The sequence below is a fragment of the Heloderma suspectum genome, chromosome 6 (genome assembly GCF_057233095.1).
Source record: "Heloderma suspectum isolate Gila_16-S chromosome 6, 16-S_ref, whole genome shotgun sequence".
Taxonomy (NCBI): Eukaryota; Metazoa; Chordata; class Lepidosauria; order Squamata; family Helodermatidae; genus Heloderma; species Heloderma suspectum.
The window spans coordinates 13,175,719-13,200,822 of record NC_139463.1 but is presented as its reverse complement, the minus strand read 5'-3'; the positions used below and the strand labels follow the sequence as shown (position 1 = coordinate 13,200,822).

Genomic DNA, 25,104 nt, shown 5'->3' with positions numbered 1-25,104 from the left:
CAAGAGCAGCACATCCCCACTTTTTAAATCAGCTGCCATGGAGTTGCTAATTAGCAAACAAAATCCTCATCATGGATCTCTTGTGCCTAATTTGGCCCTGTGACTTTTGGCAAGGGTGGTGGACAACACAGAGAGGGAAGGCAACGGCAGAGGTGTGGAGACGGGTGCCTCACCTGTCCATGTCTAAGAAGTTGACATTGAGGTGTGGAGCTCTGTGTCAGACTCAGTGACTTCAATGTCAGTACCTGCCTGGAACATGACCCTGGAGACGCTGAAAGACAAGGAAATGTGGTCAGAACTGAGGAGACAAGCACACCCCTCAGCATCCTCTGAAGATGGCCTTCCTGGTGCCCCAAATTCACCAGCCTTGGGCAATGCTTCAGCCCATTTGCCTGCCATTGACAACCAGGTGGTCAATATAATAGTCCTCACTGGAGTGACCATGTAGGGAGGGAGATGGCCAAGCTGTTTGGATGGGCAATGGGCAGCTTAGGATCCCAGGAGCCAACTGCAGACAAAAGGGGGAGAGGAAGGCAACAGGTGCAGCTAGACTCCTCACTTTCTGTTCTGAAAGCATGGGGAATGACAGCAAGGGCAGATCTGGGCAGATCCTGAGTTTCCCCCTTCCCCTGGGCTAAGACATAGACAGCACACTCAAAGTCATGCATGTGCCTGACAGGACTGCTAAGCTTCTTGGGCCCCCTTCAGCAGAAAATTTCCCCACCCCTGCCACCATCATGACATATGGGAAGCTGCTATTGCAACTCCTCTTGAGTTCCAGGAACAATTTGTTAGATGGTGAGGGATGTGCAAATTATCAAAACTCGAGCTTGCCGAAGTTGTCTGAATTCCATCTTGAAGCTTGTTCTGACTCAAGTCCGTATCAGATTGCAAGCTTCTTTTTTTCCTTTTTGCATGCAAATCCATGCATATTTTCATGTGATTTTTTCCAAATGTATGCATCAATTGTGTGCCTCTTTGAAATGTATGCACTCTTCTCCCAGTGATTAAAGTGTATTTGTGCACATTTTTCAAACGATGCATTTTTTTCTGGGTAAATCCTAATCAAAATTGAACTGAAACAAATTTCACATACATCCCTATATGTGGCATGGGGCAGGGTCATGTGTAATACTTTGCAGACCTGGAATTCAAGCCCAGGGAGATAATGTGTGGCCTGGTGGAGAAGAGACTGAGGTGTGAACCAGAAAGTCCATTCACCTCCACCAGAAACTCTTAAAGATGCCACCATTCTTCTTAGTCTCATCTCCCACTCTCCATTGTATTATTATGAAGATAATAATGCTTAGCCTATCTTACTGCATTGTTGAATGGATTGCTGTGAGTTAATAAAGTTTGCTTGCTTGAAGACAAGAAAGATGATTTAGGTAACTAGCTAAGAAGAAAGGGGAAGGACTGTAGCTCAGTAGAAGAACATCGTGGAAAAACTTGGGCGGGAGGTTGTTGTTGCACGCATGTCCTGCTTGTGGGTTTCCCATGGGCAGCTGGTTGGCTACTGTGTGAACAGAATGCTGGAGGAGATGTACTGTTGGTCTGATCCAGCATGGCTCTTCATATGTTCTTACATCCTAACACACACTTTGCGTGCAAAAGGTACCAGGTCCCATCCCTGACATCTCTGAGTTGGGCTGGGAAAGACCTCTGTCTGAAACCCTGGAGAGCCACTGCCAGGCAATATAAGCTAGGCATGGGGAGCCTCTGCCTGCCTGCTTATTCCCCATGTCCCACCCCTTCTCCAGCAGAGAAAAGCTTTTATCTCTGATCAGCAGCTGATCAGGGAGAAGAGCTTCCCCCTGCTGAGCACTGAGAAAGGCTTGCATACTCAGCAGGGAACAGCTCTTCTCCCCAATTAGGTTTCTCCTGCTTACTTCCAAGGCTTAAAATGGCATTTTGTGCTTTGGCCATCCAGATGGAATGCAGCCACTGAGACCTGTCCCAGACTGTAATTTGGTGCTTGGACTGAAAAAGGGTCATCCCCCCCAGTATAAACAATACCCAATTAGATGGACACAATGATCTGACACAGTGTAAGACAGATACCTATGTCCCTATGAAGAACTGTAAATATAAAATTACAAGACAAAGTAAAAGATGACCTTAATGGAAAACCTCCTTGCCAGTCTGTTTGGATCTGATTCACATGACAACATCCAGTTTGACTTTAACCATAGAATCATCTCAGAAGAAAACAGCATGTAGAGATGTTATGATTCGTTTTGGCACTTCTAGGTTTAGAGACTGAATCACACAAGCCCTGTAAGGAAATCCAGGTGGAAATCCAGGTGTTCCTTGAGTCTATTTTCATGTTAATAGGATGGTGGATCAAGGTAAGAATTTTTCTTGGAGGCCATTATTATATGGATTATGTAGAGAGTGTTGTATTGTGCGTGGTAGGGAAGAAATGGCATCTTCTGCATAAACAACTAAAATGTCGCTTTTCTAATTGGTCAAGGTCCTTCCAGCTGGGTCTCACCTCTTTGTCACTTTGTTCAGCCTCTCTTCCATGGCATCTTTTCTCATTTCGCTTGTGACTCGATACACCCGGGTTTGGCTGCAAAACACATGGAGGTATCAGTCAATATAATTACTTGGTTTCATTTCCATCTACTTGAATGACCACCAAACAAACATTATCCAATTGCCCGCTCAGGTCCTTTTCAAAAATCTAACTTTCTAAATCCTGACCCTGTGGGACTATAACATGGTGGCTATCCTCTGCCTGCAGGATTTGTATCTTGTTCAGTCATTCCTACTGCATTTGTTTTCCAGTTCTGTGCGTGCTTCATGCTAATGATCTCAAAGCCACCTTTCAGGGAAGTCCACTGTTGTTCCTATTTTACAGAGGGCATTGCAGCAGAGATGATTTGGGATTTGAACTGTGGTCTCCCTAAATCAAAGCCTAAAGCTCTTTCTGCTCTACCCAACCAATTCCTCTGCTTTGCTTTTAGAAAACAGAAGTTGACAACTTTGACTCAAGGAACTAAAGTGCAAATTGCTTTATTCCTATAAATTATTACTTTATTCCTTAAATTCCTATCACATAAAACCTAAGGTCGTGTCTGCACTAGCCCTTTGGCATAGCATGGCTCATGTCAGCTTTCTGCTAACATGCAGCCTCCCCATGGCATCATTACCACATTGTATCTCAGAGGAGATTCACAGGTTCTGCATGCCTCCAGGAATGGCATTATCCCAGGCCAGATGAGTTGCTGCAAGAGGCCATGGTTTCTGTCAGATGATCTCATAAAATCACATGCAGCATTTGAACTCAAATTCACTTTAAAGCACAAGGTCAGGATAACTTCTGTATCCCTCTTCCTCCCCCTGAACCTCTGCACATGGCCAAGGATTCTGGATCACCATCCATAATTTACACTCCATTCATGCAGAGCCCTGGTCAGAGTCTATTGGGGCCCACCACTGCCCCACATAGGGATGCACAGATTGTGTAAAATCCATTCCATGACAGGAGGCACCCTAGCGTCCTCTTTCAGTAGAATCCAATAGCCAACTCAAGACACAGACGAAAGGATTCTTTTCAAGGCTTTAATCCTTTTACAACTTAATGACTCTTTCAGATGCTAATCACCTGCGACTAAGCAAGGAACAGCAGAGTGGCCTATGCGCTGAGTAGGCAGCTGATCCCCGTTTGAAGGAGAGTCACTTGAAGACCCTGAACTTATGGGCTAGGGAGAGATCCTCCCTCTTTCCCTTGGGTCCACGGGACGTAGCCGTTGCTTGCATGCCAAACGGGCACTACGCCTCCTTTCTGCGCCCTCCATCGCTCATCGCTCCCTGCGTCTGCATCGAGCATCTAGCAAGCCCCCTTCCCACACTTTCTCACTGCTAGGATCAGTATCTATCTCAGGAATGCTGGCAGGAGGAATCTCTGACAGCTGCTGTGCCTGAGAGGGATGAGCTGTCTCCTCTCCCACGGATTGCTGATCCTCCTCAGAATCAGGACTTCTCTGGGGTTCTATTAGCTCAGTTTCCACCCTGACATTCCATCTGTGTTTTGTAGATTGTCAGGTGCCTTTTGTTCTGTTGTCTGCCCATCAACTGAATCTGATTTGTTTTTGTTTCCAAATTTATGCAAATTTGCACTTGCGCAAATTTGCATGTGCAAAAATGTGCAAATTCCCCTCAAATGTGCATTTTCACATTTTAGTCTATGGGGGAAATGCACATTTTGGCCAAGCTTATTTTGAAATTTCACATAGTTTTCTGTGATGAAATTTGTGCAAAATTTGGGGAAATTATAAAACTAGTTCGCAAGTTTGCGGAATCCACCTGACAGAGGGAAAGCCAGTCCACTGCAGGATCCATGGGTTGGATTCATGAGAATCCAAACTCATTTGGTTCTGCCCCAGATTTCTCTGACATCCCTAGCCCAACGTGAATTCAGGGTGAGAGTACACTTTAAAATTCACCCCTTTGTGGTTACATATTTTGGGGGATGTATGGGAATGTCATTTTTTGCAAAGTTCTGAAGCACATGTCTGCCAAAAATATTCACCGTTGAACACTTGCTTTCATTCATCTCGTCCTGATTCCCAGTTGAATTTGCACAAATTTCCCACTTTGTGCAAATTTCCTCAGTAGAATCAGCCCCATTTTAGCCTATGGAGGAAATATACACAAATTTGGGGAGGTCTGTGCAAATCTCCCATTCAATCACTGTTCAATTTGCACAAGTTTCCCATTTGCGCAGAGCAACAGTGATCACTAATGCCAACAGGAATCATACACAAGAAGAATGGTAAGACAATGTTCAGAAAATCCTGACAATCTCAAATATTGCTTGTTCACCCATCCCTTTGTATTTCAGGGAAAGATCAGTAGCCATGGGCAAATCAGCTGTGTAGAGAACTGTGAAGGTTTGACACCTACCAAGGCAAAGGGAAAAAAGGTCAGTCCCAGAGGCCTGTTTTTTGTTGGGAAGGGGTATCCCTGAGAGGAGTAGTTGCATTTCCCCAGTTAAGTGTCAGTTTCATTTCTCCAGTTAAGTTTAATTTCCTCAGGTTTGACACAGTACTTTTGGTTTTGAGGAAGGAGGGTATATAAAGAGACTGAGAGAGCCAGTAACAGCCGTGTCAGGGAAACCAGAGCCTGAAGAGGGAGCAGGAAGAGGCAGCCTGGAAAAGTCTAAGCACAAGTAGGGTAAAGGAACTTGTGTTTTACAATTTTTATTTTCTCTTAAGTCCTTTTGTATCACTCAGCTCTATTGTGTAAATACCTTTAGTTGTGATTTCTTTGTTTCAATTTACCAGTAAACTGTTGTGGTTAACCCTGTGTCTAGAGTGTCAATCGCCCCACGCCTACTGCCTAAACCCCACATTACTGGAAAGGAGAAGGTAAAAGAAGGAAGGTGGGACTTTTAAGGAGGCAAGAAATCCTTTAGGAGCTGCTTAGGTGGTCCAGGTCATAAGGGGAACCCTGACAAGGACCTTGTCCTCTGTTTCTGATGTTTTCATGGAGGAACCCTTGAGGAAGCGTCTGAGGAACTAAGGGTTCCCTGGACTGGAACATAGTTTGAAAATGGCTGTTGTACATCAGCATAGCTCCATTGAGTTGGCGAATGCCATTGTAGTGTACAGGGGTGCAAAAACCTGAACCTTGGCCTTAGGGTTGGACAGATCAGTCTATTTCCAGCCCATGTCAGTTTTCCATATGTCTTTCATAAATACTTTTGGTCCTCTTTCTGTGTTAATCTGTAAATTATTATTTTTTCTTTGGCATGAAAATTCATAGTTAGTATTTTCTTCTGTCTCTCCCAGTATGGATTTTGGAATGATTTTCTCTCAAAGCACAAATTTTAAATGCATTTTATCCTAAGATGTGCATTATTATTCACTCTGTCTGAGCAGAGAACTGCACTGAAAAATGCAGAGAAGTACCAAATCCGATCTGCACAACAGGAGGTGCAGATCAGGGTTGGGTCCAGATTTAGTCATGCTTAGAGTAGATCCATTGAAATCAGTTGGGCAGATAAGTCATGACTATCTTATGTCCCATTGATTCCAAAGGTCTATTCTAAGCCTGACTAAGGGTGCAACGCTGGCTGGGAAACGCTAAGGGTTGTAGGACATTTTTCTGTCTAAATGTGCATAGGATTGCATCTTAAGTCTGGATCCAATCCCAGGCCAGGTTAGATCAGAATTCTCAAAACAACTAGTTCCTCAAGCATTTGTCCTTGGCCTGAAGCTCAGCTCCCATTACTACCTCTTGAGGACCAGCTGTGTCCCCTATAATTTGAGCAAGGTTCCCATCAAAAAGCAAAGGAGAGTTGTAGGGTCTTAGCTTAAAGCTTCACCTCCACCGGATGAACTGGAGATTTGTCCTGTAGTCTACTAAATCTTGACTGGAACAGGCTGTAAGTTCTGTGTTGGACAACCGAGTACCATCCTGTAAAAGTGATATAAAAGGCCTGGTTATTTGCACTGGAGATTCTTGGTCATCTTTAATAAAATAAAGTAAAATAAAATGCACTGTATGCAAAGGTTTCAAGCTCAGATTTTATTTTATTTTTTAATTCAATTCAGGCTGAGCTCTTGTTCACAGATTACAGTCAGGGCTTATGCCCAGAGCAGGGCTTGGAATAATGGCCAGAAGAATTTCTGATAAGGATTCAGCCTGTGATTCCCCATCCATCTGTGGCCAAATGAAAGAAATGCAGTGATACCAGCCACAGCAGCCAAGGAAGCTCCTTGCACCAATGGGCCTGTTGAAATGCTGTTACATCAGCTTCCCAGGCACCAGGGATGCTGAAAAAATGTAGTTTTTTTTCCCCCCAGGTGCACAGGAAAAACTACATTAATCTGGGAAGCAGTCACAGCAATGTTCTAAACACTGGGGGAGGGAAGGAGAGAGAAAGAGATGCCTTCCTCTCAGCTGTTGTTATCACTGCTGCAGCAGTCAGGAGGTAAGTGAGTGAATTAGTGAGAGGGAGAAGAGGGAGTTCATCTCTGACTCAGATTACAGTCTGAATTGGAGAAGAACTATTCAGATGTGCATATGGCCAAGGCTGGAATACTGCTATGCTTTATGACAGGGGTGGGCAGAAATTAGAACCCCACATGTTTTGGACTTCAACTCCTATCATTCCTTACCATTGGCCATGGTGGCAGGGGCTTCTGGGAGCTGAAGTCCAAAACATCTGGAGATCTACCTTCTGCCCACCCCTGCTTTAGCAAGCACATCAACTTGGTATTCTGAATCAGACTGTTATAAAATTTGATGACATCGCCATAGAAGACTGCTCTTGTAGGCAGCCTCCGTTTGTCTCACCCCACTCTCAACCGGGTCTGATAAGCCCCCACCCCCACCCCCACAACACACACACATCTCCCCATATCTCTCACCCTTGGGGGCCTCCTGTCTTCAAATCTCTCCCAAGGCTCCGGTTTTGATCTTGCTGCTGCCAGATCTTGGCCAACTGAAGGGAAATTTCTGATGTCAGGTTTGAATCCCATCTCACTGTCTACCCTGTTTTCTGATTTCTGCCTAAAGACATTAGCAGCCTCTTTTTCAACCTTGGAGGCAACAACCACACATACAGAAAGGGACACAGAGAGAAACACACAAATGTCAGTGCTTTTCCCAACAGTGAAGTTACTTATTGTACAAAACACTGAGGTCCAGCCAAGGCAAAATGAGTTACGATCCCATTAAAATCAATCAGACAAGTTGGTCACTATGGGAAGTATCTGAGGTTAGCCCTACATAGAGTAGATCCATTAAAATGAATGAGACAGAAGTTAGTTGTGACTAACTTCAGTCCCATTCATGTCAATGGGTCTACTCTGCATAGGACTAACATTGGACACCACCCTATTAATCTTGTTACTGATTCATACAGTGTCATAAATGTGCACAGCACTTGACTTTATAGAGCAGCCTTGCCCAGCCTGGTTACTGCTCGATGTGTTGGGCAAGGTTACACCTCCCATAATCCCCAGCCAGCATATCCAACACATCTGGAGAGCACCAAGTTGGGCAGGACTGTTACAGAGTTTCATAAGAAAAGGTGGAGGAAGAGACAGTTTTCTGTGCCCAAGGAAATAACCATTTAAATTTGGATATCATGGAAGGCAAGACAGGAAGAGAGGGGATGGGAGGGAGAGAAAAGCATAGGAAGTCTTATTTTTAAAAAAACAGGACTTAAGTGTACTGGGGCCAAACATAGGAAGGCTTCTTAATATGATGCTAATCTGCTGTGAAGAGATCTGAATCTCTAAATTGATGGGTCAAGAAATTCTATTTTTGATAGTCTTCCAAAGACCTTTTGTGGTCACCCCCCCCTTTTTTTTGCCATTCCATCTATTGTAAAAGAGTGTCATCTGGATATATCTAACAGTACGTACTCCAGATCACTTAAGATGGATTAATTTACCTTTAACCAACCATTGGTTTAAGACAGTGGTACAACAGCCTTTTCATCCCACAGGTCATTGTTGTTGTTTTGCTATTTTTCTTTTTTAAAGCATCATAATCATTTAATGTTTATTAATTAAGTAAATTGCTGCTGCTGTTGTTCTTTCTATTATTAAAAAGCTTGGGCTTTCATACACACACACACAGCTGGAGTCATAATTCTCAGTTAGGTAGGTGAGTACATGAGAGCTCTGCCTTCTGCCCAGCAGTGGCCCTACACCTCTGGAATAAGTTGCCAGCAGGGGACTGCCAGGCCCCACCATTGCAGGCTATTAAGAAGTCCTAGAAGACTTAGAGACCAATCCTAAAGGAAATCAACCCTGACTGCTCCTTGGAAGGACAGATACTGAAGCTGAAGCTCAAATATTTTGGCCACCTAATGCGAAGAGAAAACTCACTGGAAAAGACCCTGATGCTGGGAAAGATTGAAGGCAAAAGGAGAAGGGGACGGCAGAGGATGAGATGGCTAGATAGCATCACCGATGCAATGAATATGAACTTGAGCACACTCCGGGAGAGAGCGGAGGACAGGAAGGCCTGGCGTGCTATGGTCCATGGCATCACAAAGAGTTGGACACGACTTAATGAGAGCAATCCTACAGCCCCTAGGCAGAGCCTGGGAGGCCATCGGATAGGTCATATTCCTAGATCTGAGGTTGGAGACAGCACTCCGACCTTGGAACCAGGAATCTGAGTTCTCCATCCCCTCCCCCTCACAGTCGATGCAGAGAGAACCACTGTAGCTGCCTCTCCAAGGTCGCAAAGGTGACCTTGGAGAGGAGAGAAAGGGGGCATGCTGGTGGGTGGGGGAGGGACTGGGGAGGCTGGCCTATGCCATATCCCCAGGCCTCCCCAGCCTCCTTCCCTACTGCTCTGCAGGACACCAGCTAGATGGGCAAAAAAGCTAGCAAAGGGTGCCTCCACAGCTCCTCCTGCTCTGCATTGGATGGCCATAGAACTCTGCGTTGCCCTTCCTTGTTTACCTTGTCCTTCCACTGATTATGTTTTATCATACTGGGTTATACCTGTAGGTGTGGTGTAGGTTCTGTCTAATGCTGGTGTTTGTTGTTTTGTGGAACATTTGCTGTTTTTATTACCACATCAGTTTTTTTTTCTATTATATGAATGTTATTATTTACTTAGTTACTTACTTACATACTTACTTATTTATTTGTTGTATTTATATCCCACCTTCTTTCCTCTTGCAAGGAACCCAAAGTGGGTTACATAATCTTCCTCTCCATTTTATCCTCACAACAATGACCCTGTGAGGTAGGTTGGCCTGAGAGTCTGTGACTGGCCCAAAGTCACCCAGTGAGTTTCCATTGCCAAGTGGGGACTAGAACCCAGATCTCCCGATTCCCAGTCCAACACTCTCACCACTACACCACGCTGTCTCTCCATTATATGACTCTCTGTCATATGCATTTTATTGTTGCACACCACCTTGGGAGGGCTCCTGCCCTGAAAGGTGGCCTATAAACATTTTAAATAAATAAATAGATGGCAGAAAAGTCTGAAGGGAGACATTTGTATCACTTTCCTCCTAGAAACAGAGAAAGTGAGAGGCGTTCCAAAATAGCTGCTGTACTACTATGCCACTGAGAAAGCTTAAATTTGGTACGCATGAAGGCCAATCCACATCAGTCATTACAAATATCTAAAGATATTTTTACACTTAGCGCTCAACACTCGGGGCATGAAGTTTGCCTCAGAGGCCAACGTTTCACCACAGAGCAAGAGAAGGAACAAGGAGAATGGATTGACAAGCTGTGGAAGGTTTACTGGTTCTCCTGCTCTATGCCCTTGGATCAGGCTTTGACTGGGGGAAAAGACGGGGCACTTAGCATAGCAGCCAGAAATATGGATATAGGCTTGCAGAATGCTGTTAAGGATGTATGAACCTAATAGGCTGGATCCAGATTTAGTCATACTTAGGGTAGACTCCACGGGTGTGCTCCAATTTTACGATAATAAATCATCTTACTTCTAATTGCAGAAGTGTGGGGTAGTGGTTAGAGTGTTTTACTGGGACTGAGGAGGCCTGGGTTCAAGTCCCCACTTGGCCATGGAGCTTCCTGGGTGACTTTGGGCCAGTCACTGACTCTCAGCCTAACCTACCTCACAGAGTCGTTATGAGGATAAAAGGGAGGGGTTGTGGATCAAATGCACCACCTCGGGCTCCTTGGAGGAAAAGGGGGGATGTAAATGTAACAAATTAAAAAATAAAATTAATTGCTGAGATTTAGCAAGGTACCTTCAGCCAGCTGAAATGCAACCTTTAGCTTTTAAATTAAAAAATGCAAACCATCTTGCGAAAGAAGTGTGACCATTTAGACAGCTAGCGTGAAGTATGTCCTCATCCACTTGCCAGAGCAAGGAGGGTCTATCTGTTACCCTGCCTCTCCAGCAGATGATGCCATCACTGCTGCTCAAAAAAAAAAGCCCCAGTTCATCTGCACATCCCCCTACATTGCCCCACAGCGACACCACTGGCAGCTTCCAAAAACCCTAATCTGGCAAAGCAGGGGTGTGCACACACTGATCACTACTGTTAACAACAGATTGTTCCAAGACTCTGTCCCTGCGCATCAGGATCTTGCTGTTACTGCTTTGTGCTGGTTCAGGATCCTTCTCAAGCAGGCTGCATGGACTGGAATTTCAGCATGGCCCTGGTCAGTACACTCACCCTCTTCAGCCAGTGTACCAATACAGGCACTACCTCATGCTCCACTGCATCATCCTTAAAGGAGAGAAAGAGAAGGAGTGGGGAGAATTCAATAGTGTCAGTCTCATGATAACTAGGGGTGGGCAAATGAGCGATGTTCATCTCATGTTCTCATGATAACTAGGGATCATAGAATCATAGAGTTGGAAGGGGCCCACAAGACCATCTAGTCCAACCCCCCGCTCAATGCAGGAAGCCTGATTCCCAGGCAGTCTCCCATCCAAGTACTAACCAGGGCTGACCCTGCTTAGCTTCCGAGATCAGATGAAATCAGGCACATCCAGCCCATTCTCATGATAACTAAGGATGAGCAAACGAGCGATGTTCATCTCATGTTCTCAGGATAACTAGGGATGTTCTGAGGTTCTCAGTGAAACTAGGGATGGCGAATGAATAATGTTCATCTCATGTTCTCATAATTAGGAGTGGGTGAACAAGCAGTTTTCGAGATCGCTAGGATTCTCCAAACACCATCTTGCCACTCATCTCATGTCCAATTCCCATTTGCAATCACTGCTCGCTTCACGTGAACTGGAAATCTGCACAAATCAAGCAGCGATCGAACAGGAGATTTGTACAAATCTCCCCAAATTTGCACAGATTTCCTCCATAGACTAAAGCGGGGCTGATTGAGTCTACTGATGAAATTTGCACAAATCAGGAAATTCGTGCAAATCAAACTAGGAATTGGGAATGAGACGAACACGAGCACATGTTCGACAATTTGTGAATATTTTTGGCGGACATGTGCTTGTGCTTGTGTTCTCCTTTGGGGCTTCAAATGGGGCATGCTAGCATGTTTTGCAAGAAAAAACGAAATGCCTATACATCCCGAATGATAACTATCCCTCTCCAACCTCTCCTCAAAGTGCCTTCTGAGCCCAAACAGCAGCTCCATGAGCCAAGCATCATCTCTGCCCTTACTGGAGTATTGTCAGGTGGGAAAGGCTGTCTAGCAGCCTTGCAGAATAAGATAAATGCTGTCCATGTGGTAATGATCATTCTAAGGCAGTCATATGAGCCAAGGGAGTTGGGGACTACCCCGTGGGTTAGCCACGATTCCTATCTGCTCCAAAAAGCTGGTGGACTCTTCAAGTGAGACTTCAGCACAGTGTGAGCATTTGTGGTGAGACATTCTTGCAGAACTAAGCACAAAACATTGCCTAGGTAACCATGATGTCACAATGAGATGGGGAAAGCAAGCTAAGTATTGGCTGAATTAAGGGCTGGACCCAAGTCCCCACAGCCCAGAGCACCACCCCCACCCCAAATAACTACCCAGAGAGCAGTGGCATCAACACGTGGGCCAGCATGGGCATGCCAAAGGCCACCAGATCTGACACTGGTCACCACTGCATCTTTCCTTTTTATTTTTAAATGGGTGTGGACAACTGGGCATGTATGTGGTTGGTTACAGATGCTCATCTTATTATTGTTACTTTAAATATGTATTATCCTTTTCTACAACATGATGGTGCTTATTCCAAATATTAGGGCAGCAGATGCAAACTCCATTGCATTCCTTTAGTCATGTTGGTGCCATGATTTAAGCAAGTTTAAATCAAAACTACACACACCCTGAGTATTTCTTTAGAACAAAACAAAAACCAGGTTTGGCATACAGGATGTTTTGTCATTTAGTTTTTGCTGTAACGTATCAGAAATGTTATTGTTCCTTTTTCTGCTGCAACGTATCAGTAATGTAGGAGCAGTTTGTAAAGTATGATTCCATGGTGTGTACGGGCACAGGCGGTCAGGGGAACAGACAATAGAAATGTTAGTTGTGCACTTCACAACTGAAAAAAAGATCTACACCTCATGGGTGGTATGTGAGTAGCAATAAGCAGGAAACCTGCCTAGATTTTCATATTCAAGCCATCTGTTTTGGAACTCTTTCCCCTATGTACTAGAATAAACTGCTTAAGTGGAAAAGCCTCTGGCTGGTGGTGAATCTGCAGCCTAGAAGTAAAAGCACTTGAACTAGGAACTTCACAGTCTGTGACCAGGAGTTAACTAGGACTTAAGCCACATTGAAAGCCAGTATTAGTGTAGGGATTAGAGTGTTGGATTATGACCTGAGCACCCCAGGCTGAAGTCCCTGATTTAGCCATGAAGCTCATTGGGAGCCTTTGTACATGAGGCATTTATTGTGCACTCATGAATCTTCACTCACTGTAATGTGTAGGTGCTTTACATGATGTGGTCACCCTCCAGGGCCTCTCCCATGTTTTGCAACTATTATAGTGGGTATTTTTTTTCTAACAAGGAAAGTCTGGTATTTTCTGAATGGCAGCATGAAACCCTGATGTATGCGTGCAATTCTGCTACACCATGCTGCCACCTACTGGTTGTGTAATGGAACATATAGAAAGGCAATGAAAGAAACTCCTGGGGAAAAATACACATGTAAAGGAGCCAATCTTAATCCCACAAAGAATCTGGAAGCAGAAGCCTCGGTGAAGTGGTGGGTTAAAAGCCTCATGTAGAAAAGCCTGGGTGACACACCTTTTAAGCAGCCTGGATGGATGATTTGACCATTTTTCTCTGCCTAGAACAGCATTCAAACATACAGTTTCCCCATCCACTATCTGAAATGAGAGGTTCCTTCTGCACATTAGAATCATCCTCATCCCCATGAAAAGCCAAACTAGGAGGCTGGTGGGGGAGACAGGACTGGGACTTCTGGTCACTGCTGAACATGTGTGGAGTCACTGGAGGAGGCATAATTTGCAGTGCAACCACAGATAGGAGAAAGACTTGTTAATTCTTCCACAGTCTGCCATTCCCTCCACCCCCACGGGGTTGCAGTAACATTTCTGCAAGTGTAAATAACTAACTGGAAACTTGTGGGGGAAAAGCCAGTTGGGGAGCAATTTTGAAGAAAGAAATGGTGGGTGGGGAATGGGGTGAAACATCCCCTTTCCTCTGACATTTCTCTGCTGTAAATGCCTCTGCCCTGCCATACCTCATTTAAAAAGAAAAAAGGAAAGGGGGAAAAAAGCCAACATCAGACTCTCTTATGAGCATTTATGTGGAATGTGTAGTTAGCCCCTGAGTGGAGATATAAACCCATGGCCTCTGTAGTTCAAATCCAACATGCTCACCACTATGTCACATTGATGTCCATTAAAAAATCCACAAAAAATTCGAAATTTCACATGACATTTTTTTGCAAATGTTTATTTATATCAAAATACAAAACATTTTTGAAGCAGAGTAATGTTACATGTGGAGCAATTAAATGTTATTTTTTAATCAGTCCCAAAGTCCATCATTCTCCTACAGAATGGCTAGTTTTACATAACATTGCAACACTGCCATAATTTTCTTTACTGGGTACATCTTTTAAAAAATAAACAATAAAAAGGAGAGGGTGAAAGTAAATGAACAGGCGATGTTACTCGGAGGTGATTGGTTTAGTAGGCTTTCAAAATACCAGCAGATAAAAAGGTTAAGGGCATGCCATTCACATTTAAGGCAGGGGCTACACAGTTCAACTAACTGGCAATGTTCCAAATGCCTAAGGGGGCCAAACATCAGTGGTAGACAGAGTGGGTTTATTGCTTAAGAGTTCCCAAACCAGATGTGGCCAGGAGACATCTCCATTAAAAGCCAAGTTGAGTAGCTCTTTGAGAGAGGACAAAATCAGCAGACAGGACCAACAGAGACTCAGCAGAAGGCATGGTCTACATCTGCTTTGGCCACATGAGTCTGGCCATGTTGGAAGATTTTAGACTAAACAACCAAGGCTGATGGACTTCCATAAGCCTTTACTGGGTCTTGCTACTCTCAGAACCAACATTTATTTCTGTTCGTCTTATTACTCCACAGGCTCCTGGAGCATCCATTGAGCTTGGGTATATCAACACAATCTTTTTAAACTAATTTGAAACTAGCTCACCTGTGAAGACAAACTGGCAATCACCCCTGCAACTGTATTCTTTTTGGTGGGGCCTTCTGTGGTCCCTTTATAGAGTGACATCTTCCAAGAATCCCTTTGCTGTGAGCCATGATAGTTAAATAGGCTTTAAACTGGTTTATATTTGTAGTGCAGAAATGCCACACTTTCTGATTTCTCTCTGCTCCATCATCTTCTTGGAAAGGAAAATCAAGAAGGGAGTGGAGCATTCACCCCAAACTTGTGAAGTTTCCTTTACTTGTCCGCCCCCCCGCCAAAAAAATTAATTAGCACCCATTTATGTGGGAAATTCCCTTTGCACCTTTCTCTATATACTCAGGGCCAGAGAAAGAGAGAAGGAAGATAAAGAGACCGGTCTGTGTGATGTCCAGTCCTTTGCCTTGAAATTCAAGATGCTTGGATTCTTCCAAAAGAAATACCAGGCAGAGAGGGTATTTCCACCTTAGAGCCACTTTAGAAACAAGAGAGGAAGTGGAAGTGTATGTGATTCCATTCCCCTACACTTCTGGGTCTTGTCTGATGACGGAAGGAGATATATGTATCTTCCCAACTCATGTGCAGAAAAATGCATCTCCTCACTTCTGATGAGCCTCTGAAGTATGGGGAGGGGAAATGTATGTCACTTGTTTTTCCTGTCTCCAGACTTCCTGTTAATGTATGAAATAGCTCCTTTTTCCCAAGAGGAAGGGCAGCAATGCTGGCAAAAGTCCCAAGGTCAGCTCCCAGTCCGAATTCCTTTCCTGCTGGTATTTTATAGGCCTTTACAAAATGGAGGCAGAGAGCAACAATGCAGATACAGAGAGGTTATATATCTCGCAGAATAAGTCTCGTATAAGGCTTTGGTACAGCACCATTGTATCTTGGATTTTATTCTGAAATTGTTTACAGAAAAAAAGACGTACTGAAAAATAGTTTTTTGTTTCTTCTACTTCTTTAAATTTTTATCCTTCTGAGTTATTTGAAGTTCAAAATTAACCCTATAGATGCCACCTTGGCTTGTAGTGAATCTTTTTGCTGTATACACCTGTGCAATTTTTAAAATCCTAATAATATCTTTTTTAAAAAATCAACCTACCATTACTCTGTTTACACACTAGTCCCATAGCTAAGAGCTAAATAGGTTGAAGTGTGCCAATCAGGAATCAACAATGCCACTTTTTTTTCAGTAGTGGTCGCTACTAGTCAGTATTTTCAAAACCCAAGAACAAAACCACAATGATAAAAGTGAAGGAACTAGTGGGTGGGAAATAGTTTCCCTCTTATTGGTTTTATTTATATATTTTCAGCCACCCACGCCCCACTGGCTACCTTTGAAACAGCACCAAAAAGCACCTTAACATGAGTTATACATTGTAATACTCAACATTCAAGAAATGTAATCGAGGTTGAATGGTCTTCAAGGGTTAAAGTCAGTTTAATTCAGTAGGCAAGACTTTAAAGAAAAAATTACATTTTAATGATTCAAAGAAAATCGCAAAAATGCAATAGCACCTTATGGAAAAGTCCCATGGATTTGACACAGAGGAAATCAAAGGGGTTCTGTAGAACTTTATAAGAGTTGCGTAGAGACCCCACAGAGTGATATGACAGTGATAAAGTATTTTGAGCATAGCTTTCTTTCTAACTATAATAGGGATATACAGCTTTTCTCTTCCAATCCTGTAACTGGATACAAATTACTTACAGAAAAGGTCTCATCTATGAATACAGTTCTATCGAATTCTCTGTATAGGAAAGATCAAGTCGATGTGGTTGGTCAGAACAGTCTTGTTTTCAGTAGCTGAGATGGAGAGTTCTAATGTAAATCTTCCTGCAAAACAAGCTAGGTCCTAAATAGACGTCTTTATGTTCATATGGATGGGCTCGGGAATTCTCTCCATAGAACAAGGGAGTCCAAGGGAAAGTTTCCACAGGATCATCAACCCCTCTCCATCAGCAATGGGGAGCTGTGCAATTTACACTGGCCTTGATGGAACATGAGATGAAACACTCAAAAGTGAGAAAGGCTCAAACTTGGAAAGAGTTGCCAGTATACCCATTTCCTGTATCTGACTCCAGTCGTTATGGGTACATTCTGTATGAATAATTGGATGCTTTCTGCATGGCCTGTTCTGGACTATGTTTAACTTTCTATTCCACCTCAGGTAATGTTGTATCATTAAAGTTCATTTAAAATGTATAATCTAATATCATGTGAATCAACACCTCCCAAGAAATCATAAGAGAAATGTTCACAGAAATGAAGGCATGCACAACAGATGGAAACCAGAAGTTCGGCCATCAGAAAGTCAGGCACCTCCAAAGTTATTCTCTGAAATGCTAAGAGGATGGGTATATTTGGCATTCAAGAGGGTTAACATTATTACTGCTGGAAGTGTGCTTTGTAAATGTTCTGTGTCATATTTGTGTTTTGTTTTTGTTTTTTTCTTGTAAGCAATTGTGGGACAAGTCATTGAGACAAGAAATCAAAGTCCTGCTCCAATTCTGCTACAGGATTTGAATGGAAGCCCCCTTTACACACACCCACACACAGAGAGAGAAGTGGTTGGAGGGGGGATCTCTGTTTTCCCCAAGTTCTGCTCACTTACTGCTAATCAGTGGAGCCCAAAGTCCTTGAGAAGAGGCAGATACCAACACAAATGTGTTCTTTTTTCATCTTAGCAACCTGCGCTGAACAAAGGATCAAACTGGAAAACTCTTGCCTATGTGTGTGTGTGTGCATGCACGTGTGTGTGTGTGGGCAGGAGGAGAAATGAAACAAACTAAATAAAATAATAATTGCACTATTGAAGAGTGCTGGTACTTGCGGCACTCTTATCCTCCTGAACGTATTACATTCTTGCTTTACATTGGAAAGGTTACCTAACTGTGTCCACATACAAAGCCACATCCTATTGATGCTCTGCCTGATCTTTGGTGATGATGATGGGAATATTTTTGTGTGGCTACAAAAGTAATAAAAGTTATTAAATAGAAACACTGCCTTTCCTCAGATGCCAAGTTTTCCTACCAGAGAAGACAGTGCTTCAGCAACCTGGTGGAACCCACAGAATTTGAGGGGGGGGGGGTTCCTGCAAGGAGGGGCACTAGCAGACATGCTTTCAAGGCTCTTCTGCTTGGATGTACATCAGGAAGTGTTACTCATATGAGGGCTTTTTGTATGTGGGGCGGGGGGTGGGGTTGCCAGCATGCTGAGACAACCTCTGTGACCTTGTCAGTCCAAGAACCATTCAGCACTGTAGAACAGTACACTACTTCAGATCTAAACTTAGTACAAATGTTTAAGGGACATGATAAGTTGGTCACAGAATGGATACTTCCCCCCCCCACACACACACACACACACAAAGTGAACAGCAAACTAAGAAGAAGAGGTCCTGGGATGCTACCAAAGGCTAACTAGTCACAACCTCTAGGAAGTTTTGTTAAATATTGCTTTGAATCCCAGTAACAACATATTAGCCTTGTGGTTCTAACTCTGGAGCAACCCACCCCAGGCTCTCAGTTGCTGTTTTCACTGCAGCCTTGAAGCCTCAGTTACTTACTGCCATTCACCTTACTTGGCAGACATCAAGGCAGGAATGAGCCTGTCCTTCAGCAGAATCCCAGCTCTGGCCATCCCAGTTACAGAAAGAGACATGTTCAGCAGAGGCTTCAAGTTTTGAGATCCATTTCATGTAGAGGTAATAGAGTGCCTGGTGGATAGATTTTCCCCACCCCCTTCTGCTGAGACTCCCATAACAGAATCCCATGATTTACTGGGAGAGCTACAGATACCTCCCACATCATTGTCTTTCACGAAATTTGGAGAAGGACCCTTCCGACACTCAGCAGAACAGTAACTTTCCATCTTTCCTCAGCATTGATAAAAATTAAGTGCCCTGGACCTCCTTGGTAATGAGTGCAGGGAGGAACTGTGGAAGATGGCCAACTCATCACATTTCATTTTCCAGATATCAAAACGTACAATAGTTTTTGATCCCCCACATCCACTCCTCCCCAAATCCCTGCATACAGACTCAGCAAACATTCCTTGAGGATACATCCACAGCACAGCTTAGGAGAACCTAAGGTTATAGTAAAGGAGTCACTTCTTTCAAGGATCCTACTGAACCAGGTACATTTATGCTCCCTCCAGGCAGAGGCTTTCCAGGGTTCCCAGCATGCCAGCTAAGCATTCTTGACTACAAAGTGGAGGGGGAGAGAAAAGATGTCAATGTGGTGCTATTCTGAACAACCAGCTAGTCCAAATTGGTGTACCAGTCACTAGCAGGGTAAGCTTGAGTGACACCGTGGGAGGGAAACCTTAGCACATCTCTCTCTCTCCCTCTCTTTCTCTCTGACCCCCCCCCTTTTCTGTTTTAGCACTACAGTGTCAAATTAACCATTGGGAGATCCTGCCATCTGGACAAGCCTTTAGCTGGCTCTTCAGAGTCACATTGCATTGCTGGTCCCTGCGGCCATCCCCAGCCTATCTTTTTGATGCCAGTGCTGACTTTGTGAGTGTTGAAGCACTGTTCTCTGTTCAGTTTTTACAAGTGGGGAGAGAAAAGTTTGCATACAGCTCTTGCCCAATGATCTTTCTCTCCTCTCTCTCTCTCTCTCTCTCTCTCTCTCTGCCCCCCCCCTGTTGATAAGTATAATTCTCTGCACCGAAAAATTAAAAATCTGAAACGATTCCTCGAGCAATATTGTAGCAGTATTGACCTGATTTTGGTATTGTGTGTTTGTTTTTAAACTGAAGCTGCTCCTTATCCACATGAGCAGTACCAGTTTCCTTCCTTTTGCAGAACAGGAGCTCCTGGTTAGAAGCAATTCTCACGCCAGTACATCCTGTGATTAGGAGCACACAAATAGGACTGGATTATAATACTGAAGGAAGATTACACACTCTTGCCCAAGCTATGCCTGGCAATTCTTTGCATCACGTTTCCCAAGTATTGTTCCCACCATCCCTTAGAAATATCTTTCCCCATTCCCTCCCCAGCATTTTCCTACACTAGTGTGAGCACATTAAAAGCAAGAAATCAACAACTTAAAAATGTACTTCATGGAATAGATAAACTGTGCTATAAGCAGGGCTGTGTACACCACAAAATCTCTTTCTGAGCTCTGCATCAACCAACATTCCGCAAAAAGAAAGCAGAATTCCATGACCTGCCTATATTATGCAAATTGTGCACATGATTTTGCAGAAATATATTCTGCTGGTCATGCAGGAGGGGCACGTGGTTGAAAAGGATACTGGAACCCCACCTTCTGACCACTGGAAATCCTATATTCAGGAACTCCTTGGGCTGAGAACTCACCAGGCATTGCTCACACACTTTCAAGTATATTGTCCAACCATAAGGGCTAGAAACTTGGATGCATGTGTTCTTAAAAACACACACCAAATGAAAACTGTGGTTCTTAGGAAGCTCAAATGCCACATTCTGTGACTCTTTTGCACATCTGTAGAATCATGGCACACACAGCTCTGGCCATAAGAAGGGATAGCAATATCAAATGCTGACTGACCACCCCAGCTTCTCAGCCCATCTCTCCCAGCACTTCTGGCAAGAGGAAAATAATGTCCACAAATCCCCTGGGGACCTGGATGATCCCTTAAGGATGTATCTTGTGGTCTTGATTTCTCTCCTGACCTCCAAGGAAGATGCCTTTCTCTCAAAGTTCATAACTCATCCTAGGAGGATGCATTCCTCAGAACAACTCTAATTGCGGGTACAAAAATAAAGTGAGCCGTGTGGCTTAGATCAAGAAATGGAGAATGCTAAGCACCAACACAATTTATTTGAAAAGAATATTTGTTCTGCTCCTTTTCTTTAGCTTCATCCCACTTCTAACAGCTTTTCTGAACACTCAAACACCTATTTATTTGTTATTCTTTTAAATAGTTTTCTTCTGTTTATTCCCATCCACCCCTTAAAATAGAAATCAAATTTGTATTTATATACTTCTATATACAATGGAGTTCTGGAACACACAGAGACCACATATTCAAAGGTTTGGACAGAAACTGGGACTCACTCTAAAGTCCTTCGCCAGTTTCTCTGAGGTGTCATTTCTGATGCACAAGGGGATGTATATGGAGCAAGAGGTGACCTAATCCCTCCCCCCTCACAAGCCTCTTTTGACCCCAGGAAGCCTACAGGTGTGGAGGGCCGGGCTCTCTTAGGCCTGATCTACACTACATTGTTTTATAGGCCTTATCTATGCTACATATTGTACACCACTTTAATGATCATTACTTCTCCCAAACAACCCTGAGAACTGCCATTTTAATGAGGGTGCTGATAATTCTGTTAAGAGACCACTCCCACATAAGGAAGCCTGAAGAGTTCTGTCATAGGGATGCCCTGCCTAGGGTCCCAAAGAACCCCTTCAAACCCATCCTGAGCCCTGTTATGGCTCCCCACTCACTGCTCTTGTCCTGCAACTCTCTGGAGCATAGGCAGTGGCGGTGCAGGTGGGAGACTCAAGAGTCATTGTTGCCAGCACCTGCCTGGCCCCTAGAAAACTCTGTGCGCTCAGGACAACTGGGCCACATGGACTGAGGATCTGACCCTAAGGCAGTTTCCAATGAAAGACCAAGTTATCCTCAAACCCAGGTCTACCTCAGAAGTGAAAGGAGACTAAGGACATTTTTTTAAAAGTGAACTTCTGATGGCATGAAATTGGAAGTCTTTTTATTAACGTGTTATCCAAATGGAGCTCTCTCACCCCATGCTATATCAAGAGCCAAGAGTCTCACTGGACTGAACCTTTAACAGTGGCCCAAACTGGTTCACAGAAGGAATTTCCATCCCGACTGGGCAAGCCAAACCTTAGTTCTCCAACGTAGCCACATGACTTGTGCACAAAATGTATCAAACATGTGGCACTCCTAAAAGTTTGCCCTAAAAATATACAGTTAACAGTTCTGACTGCCTGCGAACAAATGTCTGATATGGGGGACGGTGGGGAAGTTTCCAGAATCATCCCCTTCCAATTCCCCATTTCGATTCATTAAAAAAAAAAAAAGCCTTCCATGATATTACCAGAAGTAATATTACCATGCTCGCAACATTTGGCTCCCCCATCCCATCCCACCCCTCACAAACCAAACCAAACCCCTTTCCCTATCCTTTTTCCTCCCTTCCCTCCCCCCACCCCCTTGCTCAGTCCTCCTATACCATGCACATATAAAAACTACCAAAGTCCTCAAGATTTGGGGGGTGAGGATTGCCACACCTCCATACATCCTGAAATAGTCTATACCTTCACCACCCACCACCCCCATGTTAGATGCAGGTGGCTGAACACAAGACAAGAAGTGGGGAAACAGCTGGCTCCTAAAAAGCATGCAAAGGACTGCCTTAAAAAAAAAAGTTGATTGCAGTTGTGTCCTGCTGCTGGACACAACAGCCAATATTCTGAATTATCTGTATTAGGGTGCTTTTTTTCTGACCTCCACCTTAATCCCCTGATGAAATTACGTTCCGAAGAAATGAGGCCAAGTTAGTAGAGAAGTCCCTAATACAACCAATTTTTAAAGCACTTATTTTCACACCAACCATCCTGATTCATCCAGTCTCAGGAATCAGCTCAGTGGAATTAAAGCTGTCAAATGAATTTCAACTCTTATCTTCGGTGCATATTCTGGAAGAGTCATCCATACCCTCTTCATCTGCAGGAAGGGCACTCAGCAGTTTTTACTGGACTGAACCAATTTCACTTGGACTACTTGGTCTATGGCCAGGTCTACACCTTGTGTCATATCATTACTATCCCATCATGATAACATTATATCCCTCTTGCACATTTATACATCATGGGACACACAATGACATTTGTTGCGGTATATTGGATCATGTGGAATAAAAAGCAGGAAATAACACTACAAAAGCGGTATATCGACTGTGCAATGTACCCCAACAGTTACCAGTGCACTTCGACACTGCTATAAAGCAGTCGTGTAGTTCTAGTCTATGTCTTTAAAAGATTGGTTATGCTGGGGACTTTTCTACCTGGTAGCTTTAACTTCAGAAACAAAAGTCTCATGAAATGGAAGAGTTATCACTCCAGATATCCACATAGCTTGTGTTTGTTATTTTTTTTTCTTTTCAAAAAGTGCTCCACGATAACACCTACACTTGGCGAATACAGTATGGGAATGTTTATCCTCTTGAAAAAGTTCAAAATAGATTACAAAGTGGTATGGTCAAGGGCAAGGTGAGGAAGAGATGTTCAACTCATCACTACTGACATTCAGGGGCACTATCCATACAAGTCCCATGACACTTGTACAGCTATGTTCTACACAGAGGTCACAACTGCAATGTGTGTGTAGGGGGGACACTCGTGTTTCCCAAGCAGCAAAAGTATAATCAGCCTTTCATTGTCAAGAAAGAAACGTATGTTAACAGTCTACTGCCCAACTGATCTGTGGAAAAGCACATTTGTACATATGTACTAAACCAGTAGTGAAGTATTTAAGATAATCCTGTGGTCCTTCAGCTCAGGATTCAAGCCAGACTTTCCCAGCTCCTATCTCCCATCTCAGACAACTCAAGAAAAAAATGACTTCACTGAGACTCTGATTTGCTACCATCAGTTATTGGATTTCTAAACATTCATTGGCTTTCTGTGATGAAAATTGCATTCATGCTCATCTGTTACAACTTCCTACCACCAACAAAAGACAAAAGGCACTAAGTGAGTTGATATAGTTTGGGTCAATAAACTCCTGCAGGAAGATCTGGAATCCTGAGGTCTAGTTCACATGTCCAATAAAAATAAGCATAAGCTTGTGGCTCCAGGAGCCAATTCATCCCATCTTGGAGGCACACTATGTGGGAGACAGGCCACCATTTTAAAAAATCAAAACAAAAAACAGTTGAAGGTAGACCTGCTCTTTCAAGCAAAGTTTGAAGTAAAATAGGAGGAATTGTGAGGGAAGCTAACCAAGTTTACACAGGACCAGCAAAACCACTCAAGGGTTTTGCAAGTGTTTTGCACAACAGCTGTATGACAGAGGCATCATTCCCATGCAGTGAACACATGGTTTCCTTTGTCTCACTGTTATCTCCAGTTACACATGTTTTGCAAACATGTAAAGCCTTCCAGAAACCTGCAAAAATATGAACACAGACGACAATGGGATGAGGGTATACACTGAAGACCTCATTGTCTCTCCTGTCATGTCCAACTTGCTGAAAAATCAGTTTCTCCACCCTGAACTTCCCAGCAGATGAGCACAATGAGCTTGAGACCTTTCTGGAGTTATCTACCCCTCCAAATACAGCCCCTGCTAATCTCTGGAGTGCACCACAAGGGACTTCCAAATAGATAGCAATGGAGGTGGTTCACCCTCCCACCATCTACTTTTGTACAGGCATTTAAAGTATTTTCAGCATTGCTGTTTAGGAGTAGGATTGATGGATAGCTATCATTTTATTCCATAATTCAGCAAAGTCAATGATGTGCAATTATTAAGATGTGTTGTTGTTGTTGTTGTTGTTGTTTTTACCAGACTCTATGCACATGGAGATCGCATCCTTGTAACGCAGAAAGACCAAAGAAAACTACCACAACATCTTTTCCCCAGCACTCACCCTGGACTCTTTGCTTTCACCACCCCTCCCCCCCACCCCCAGGTTCCCATCCCCACACTCCCTTCTCCCCATCCCACCCCCTACCAAGCCTTTAACATCCTCCCTACAAGTGCCAAACATTCTTTTTACATGCAAATATATCAGTTTCCTGCAAATACATCTAACTTCTTCTCCAATATTTTCTCTGTATATATCTATATAGTTCTTATATACATTCCCTTTTCTTTAAAAACACACACATACACACACACACAAGATCAACACTCCCAATTTATGGGTTGGAGCCTAGTGCTTGAGGAAGCCTGAAGAGGGTACAAGGAAATGCTACAGCCCCTGGTGCTCTAAATGTATTCTTCAGGCTGTTTGGATGGTTGGGTGAAGGCCCAAGCACAAATCACTAAAACAAA

At 43.6% G+C, this 25,104-nt stretch overlaps 1 protein-coding gene across 1 annotated transcript; it reads right to left on the bottom strand.

Annotated features, from left to right (window-relative positions):
* Positions 1-183: 183 nt before the first annotated feature.
* SPATA19 (spermatogenesis associated 19) lies at positions 184-24,769 on the bottom strand. The gene is made up of 6 exons (XM_084807238.1): positions 24,698-24,769; positions 11,144-11,197; positions 7,383-7,553; positions 6,335-6,426; positions 2,495-2,572; positions 184-271 (listed from the first exon to the last, which is right to left on the bottom strand). The coding sequence occupies exons 1-6, from the start codon at positions 24,767-24,769 to the stop codon at positions 184-186; spliced, it is 555 nt and encodes a 184-aa protein (XP_084663364.1).
* Between the last annotated feature and the right edge of the window lie 335 nt (positions 24,770-25,104).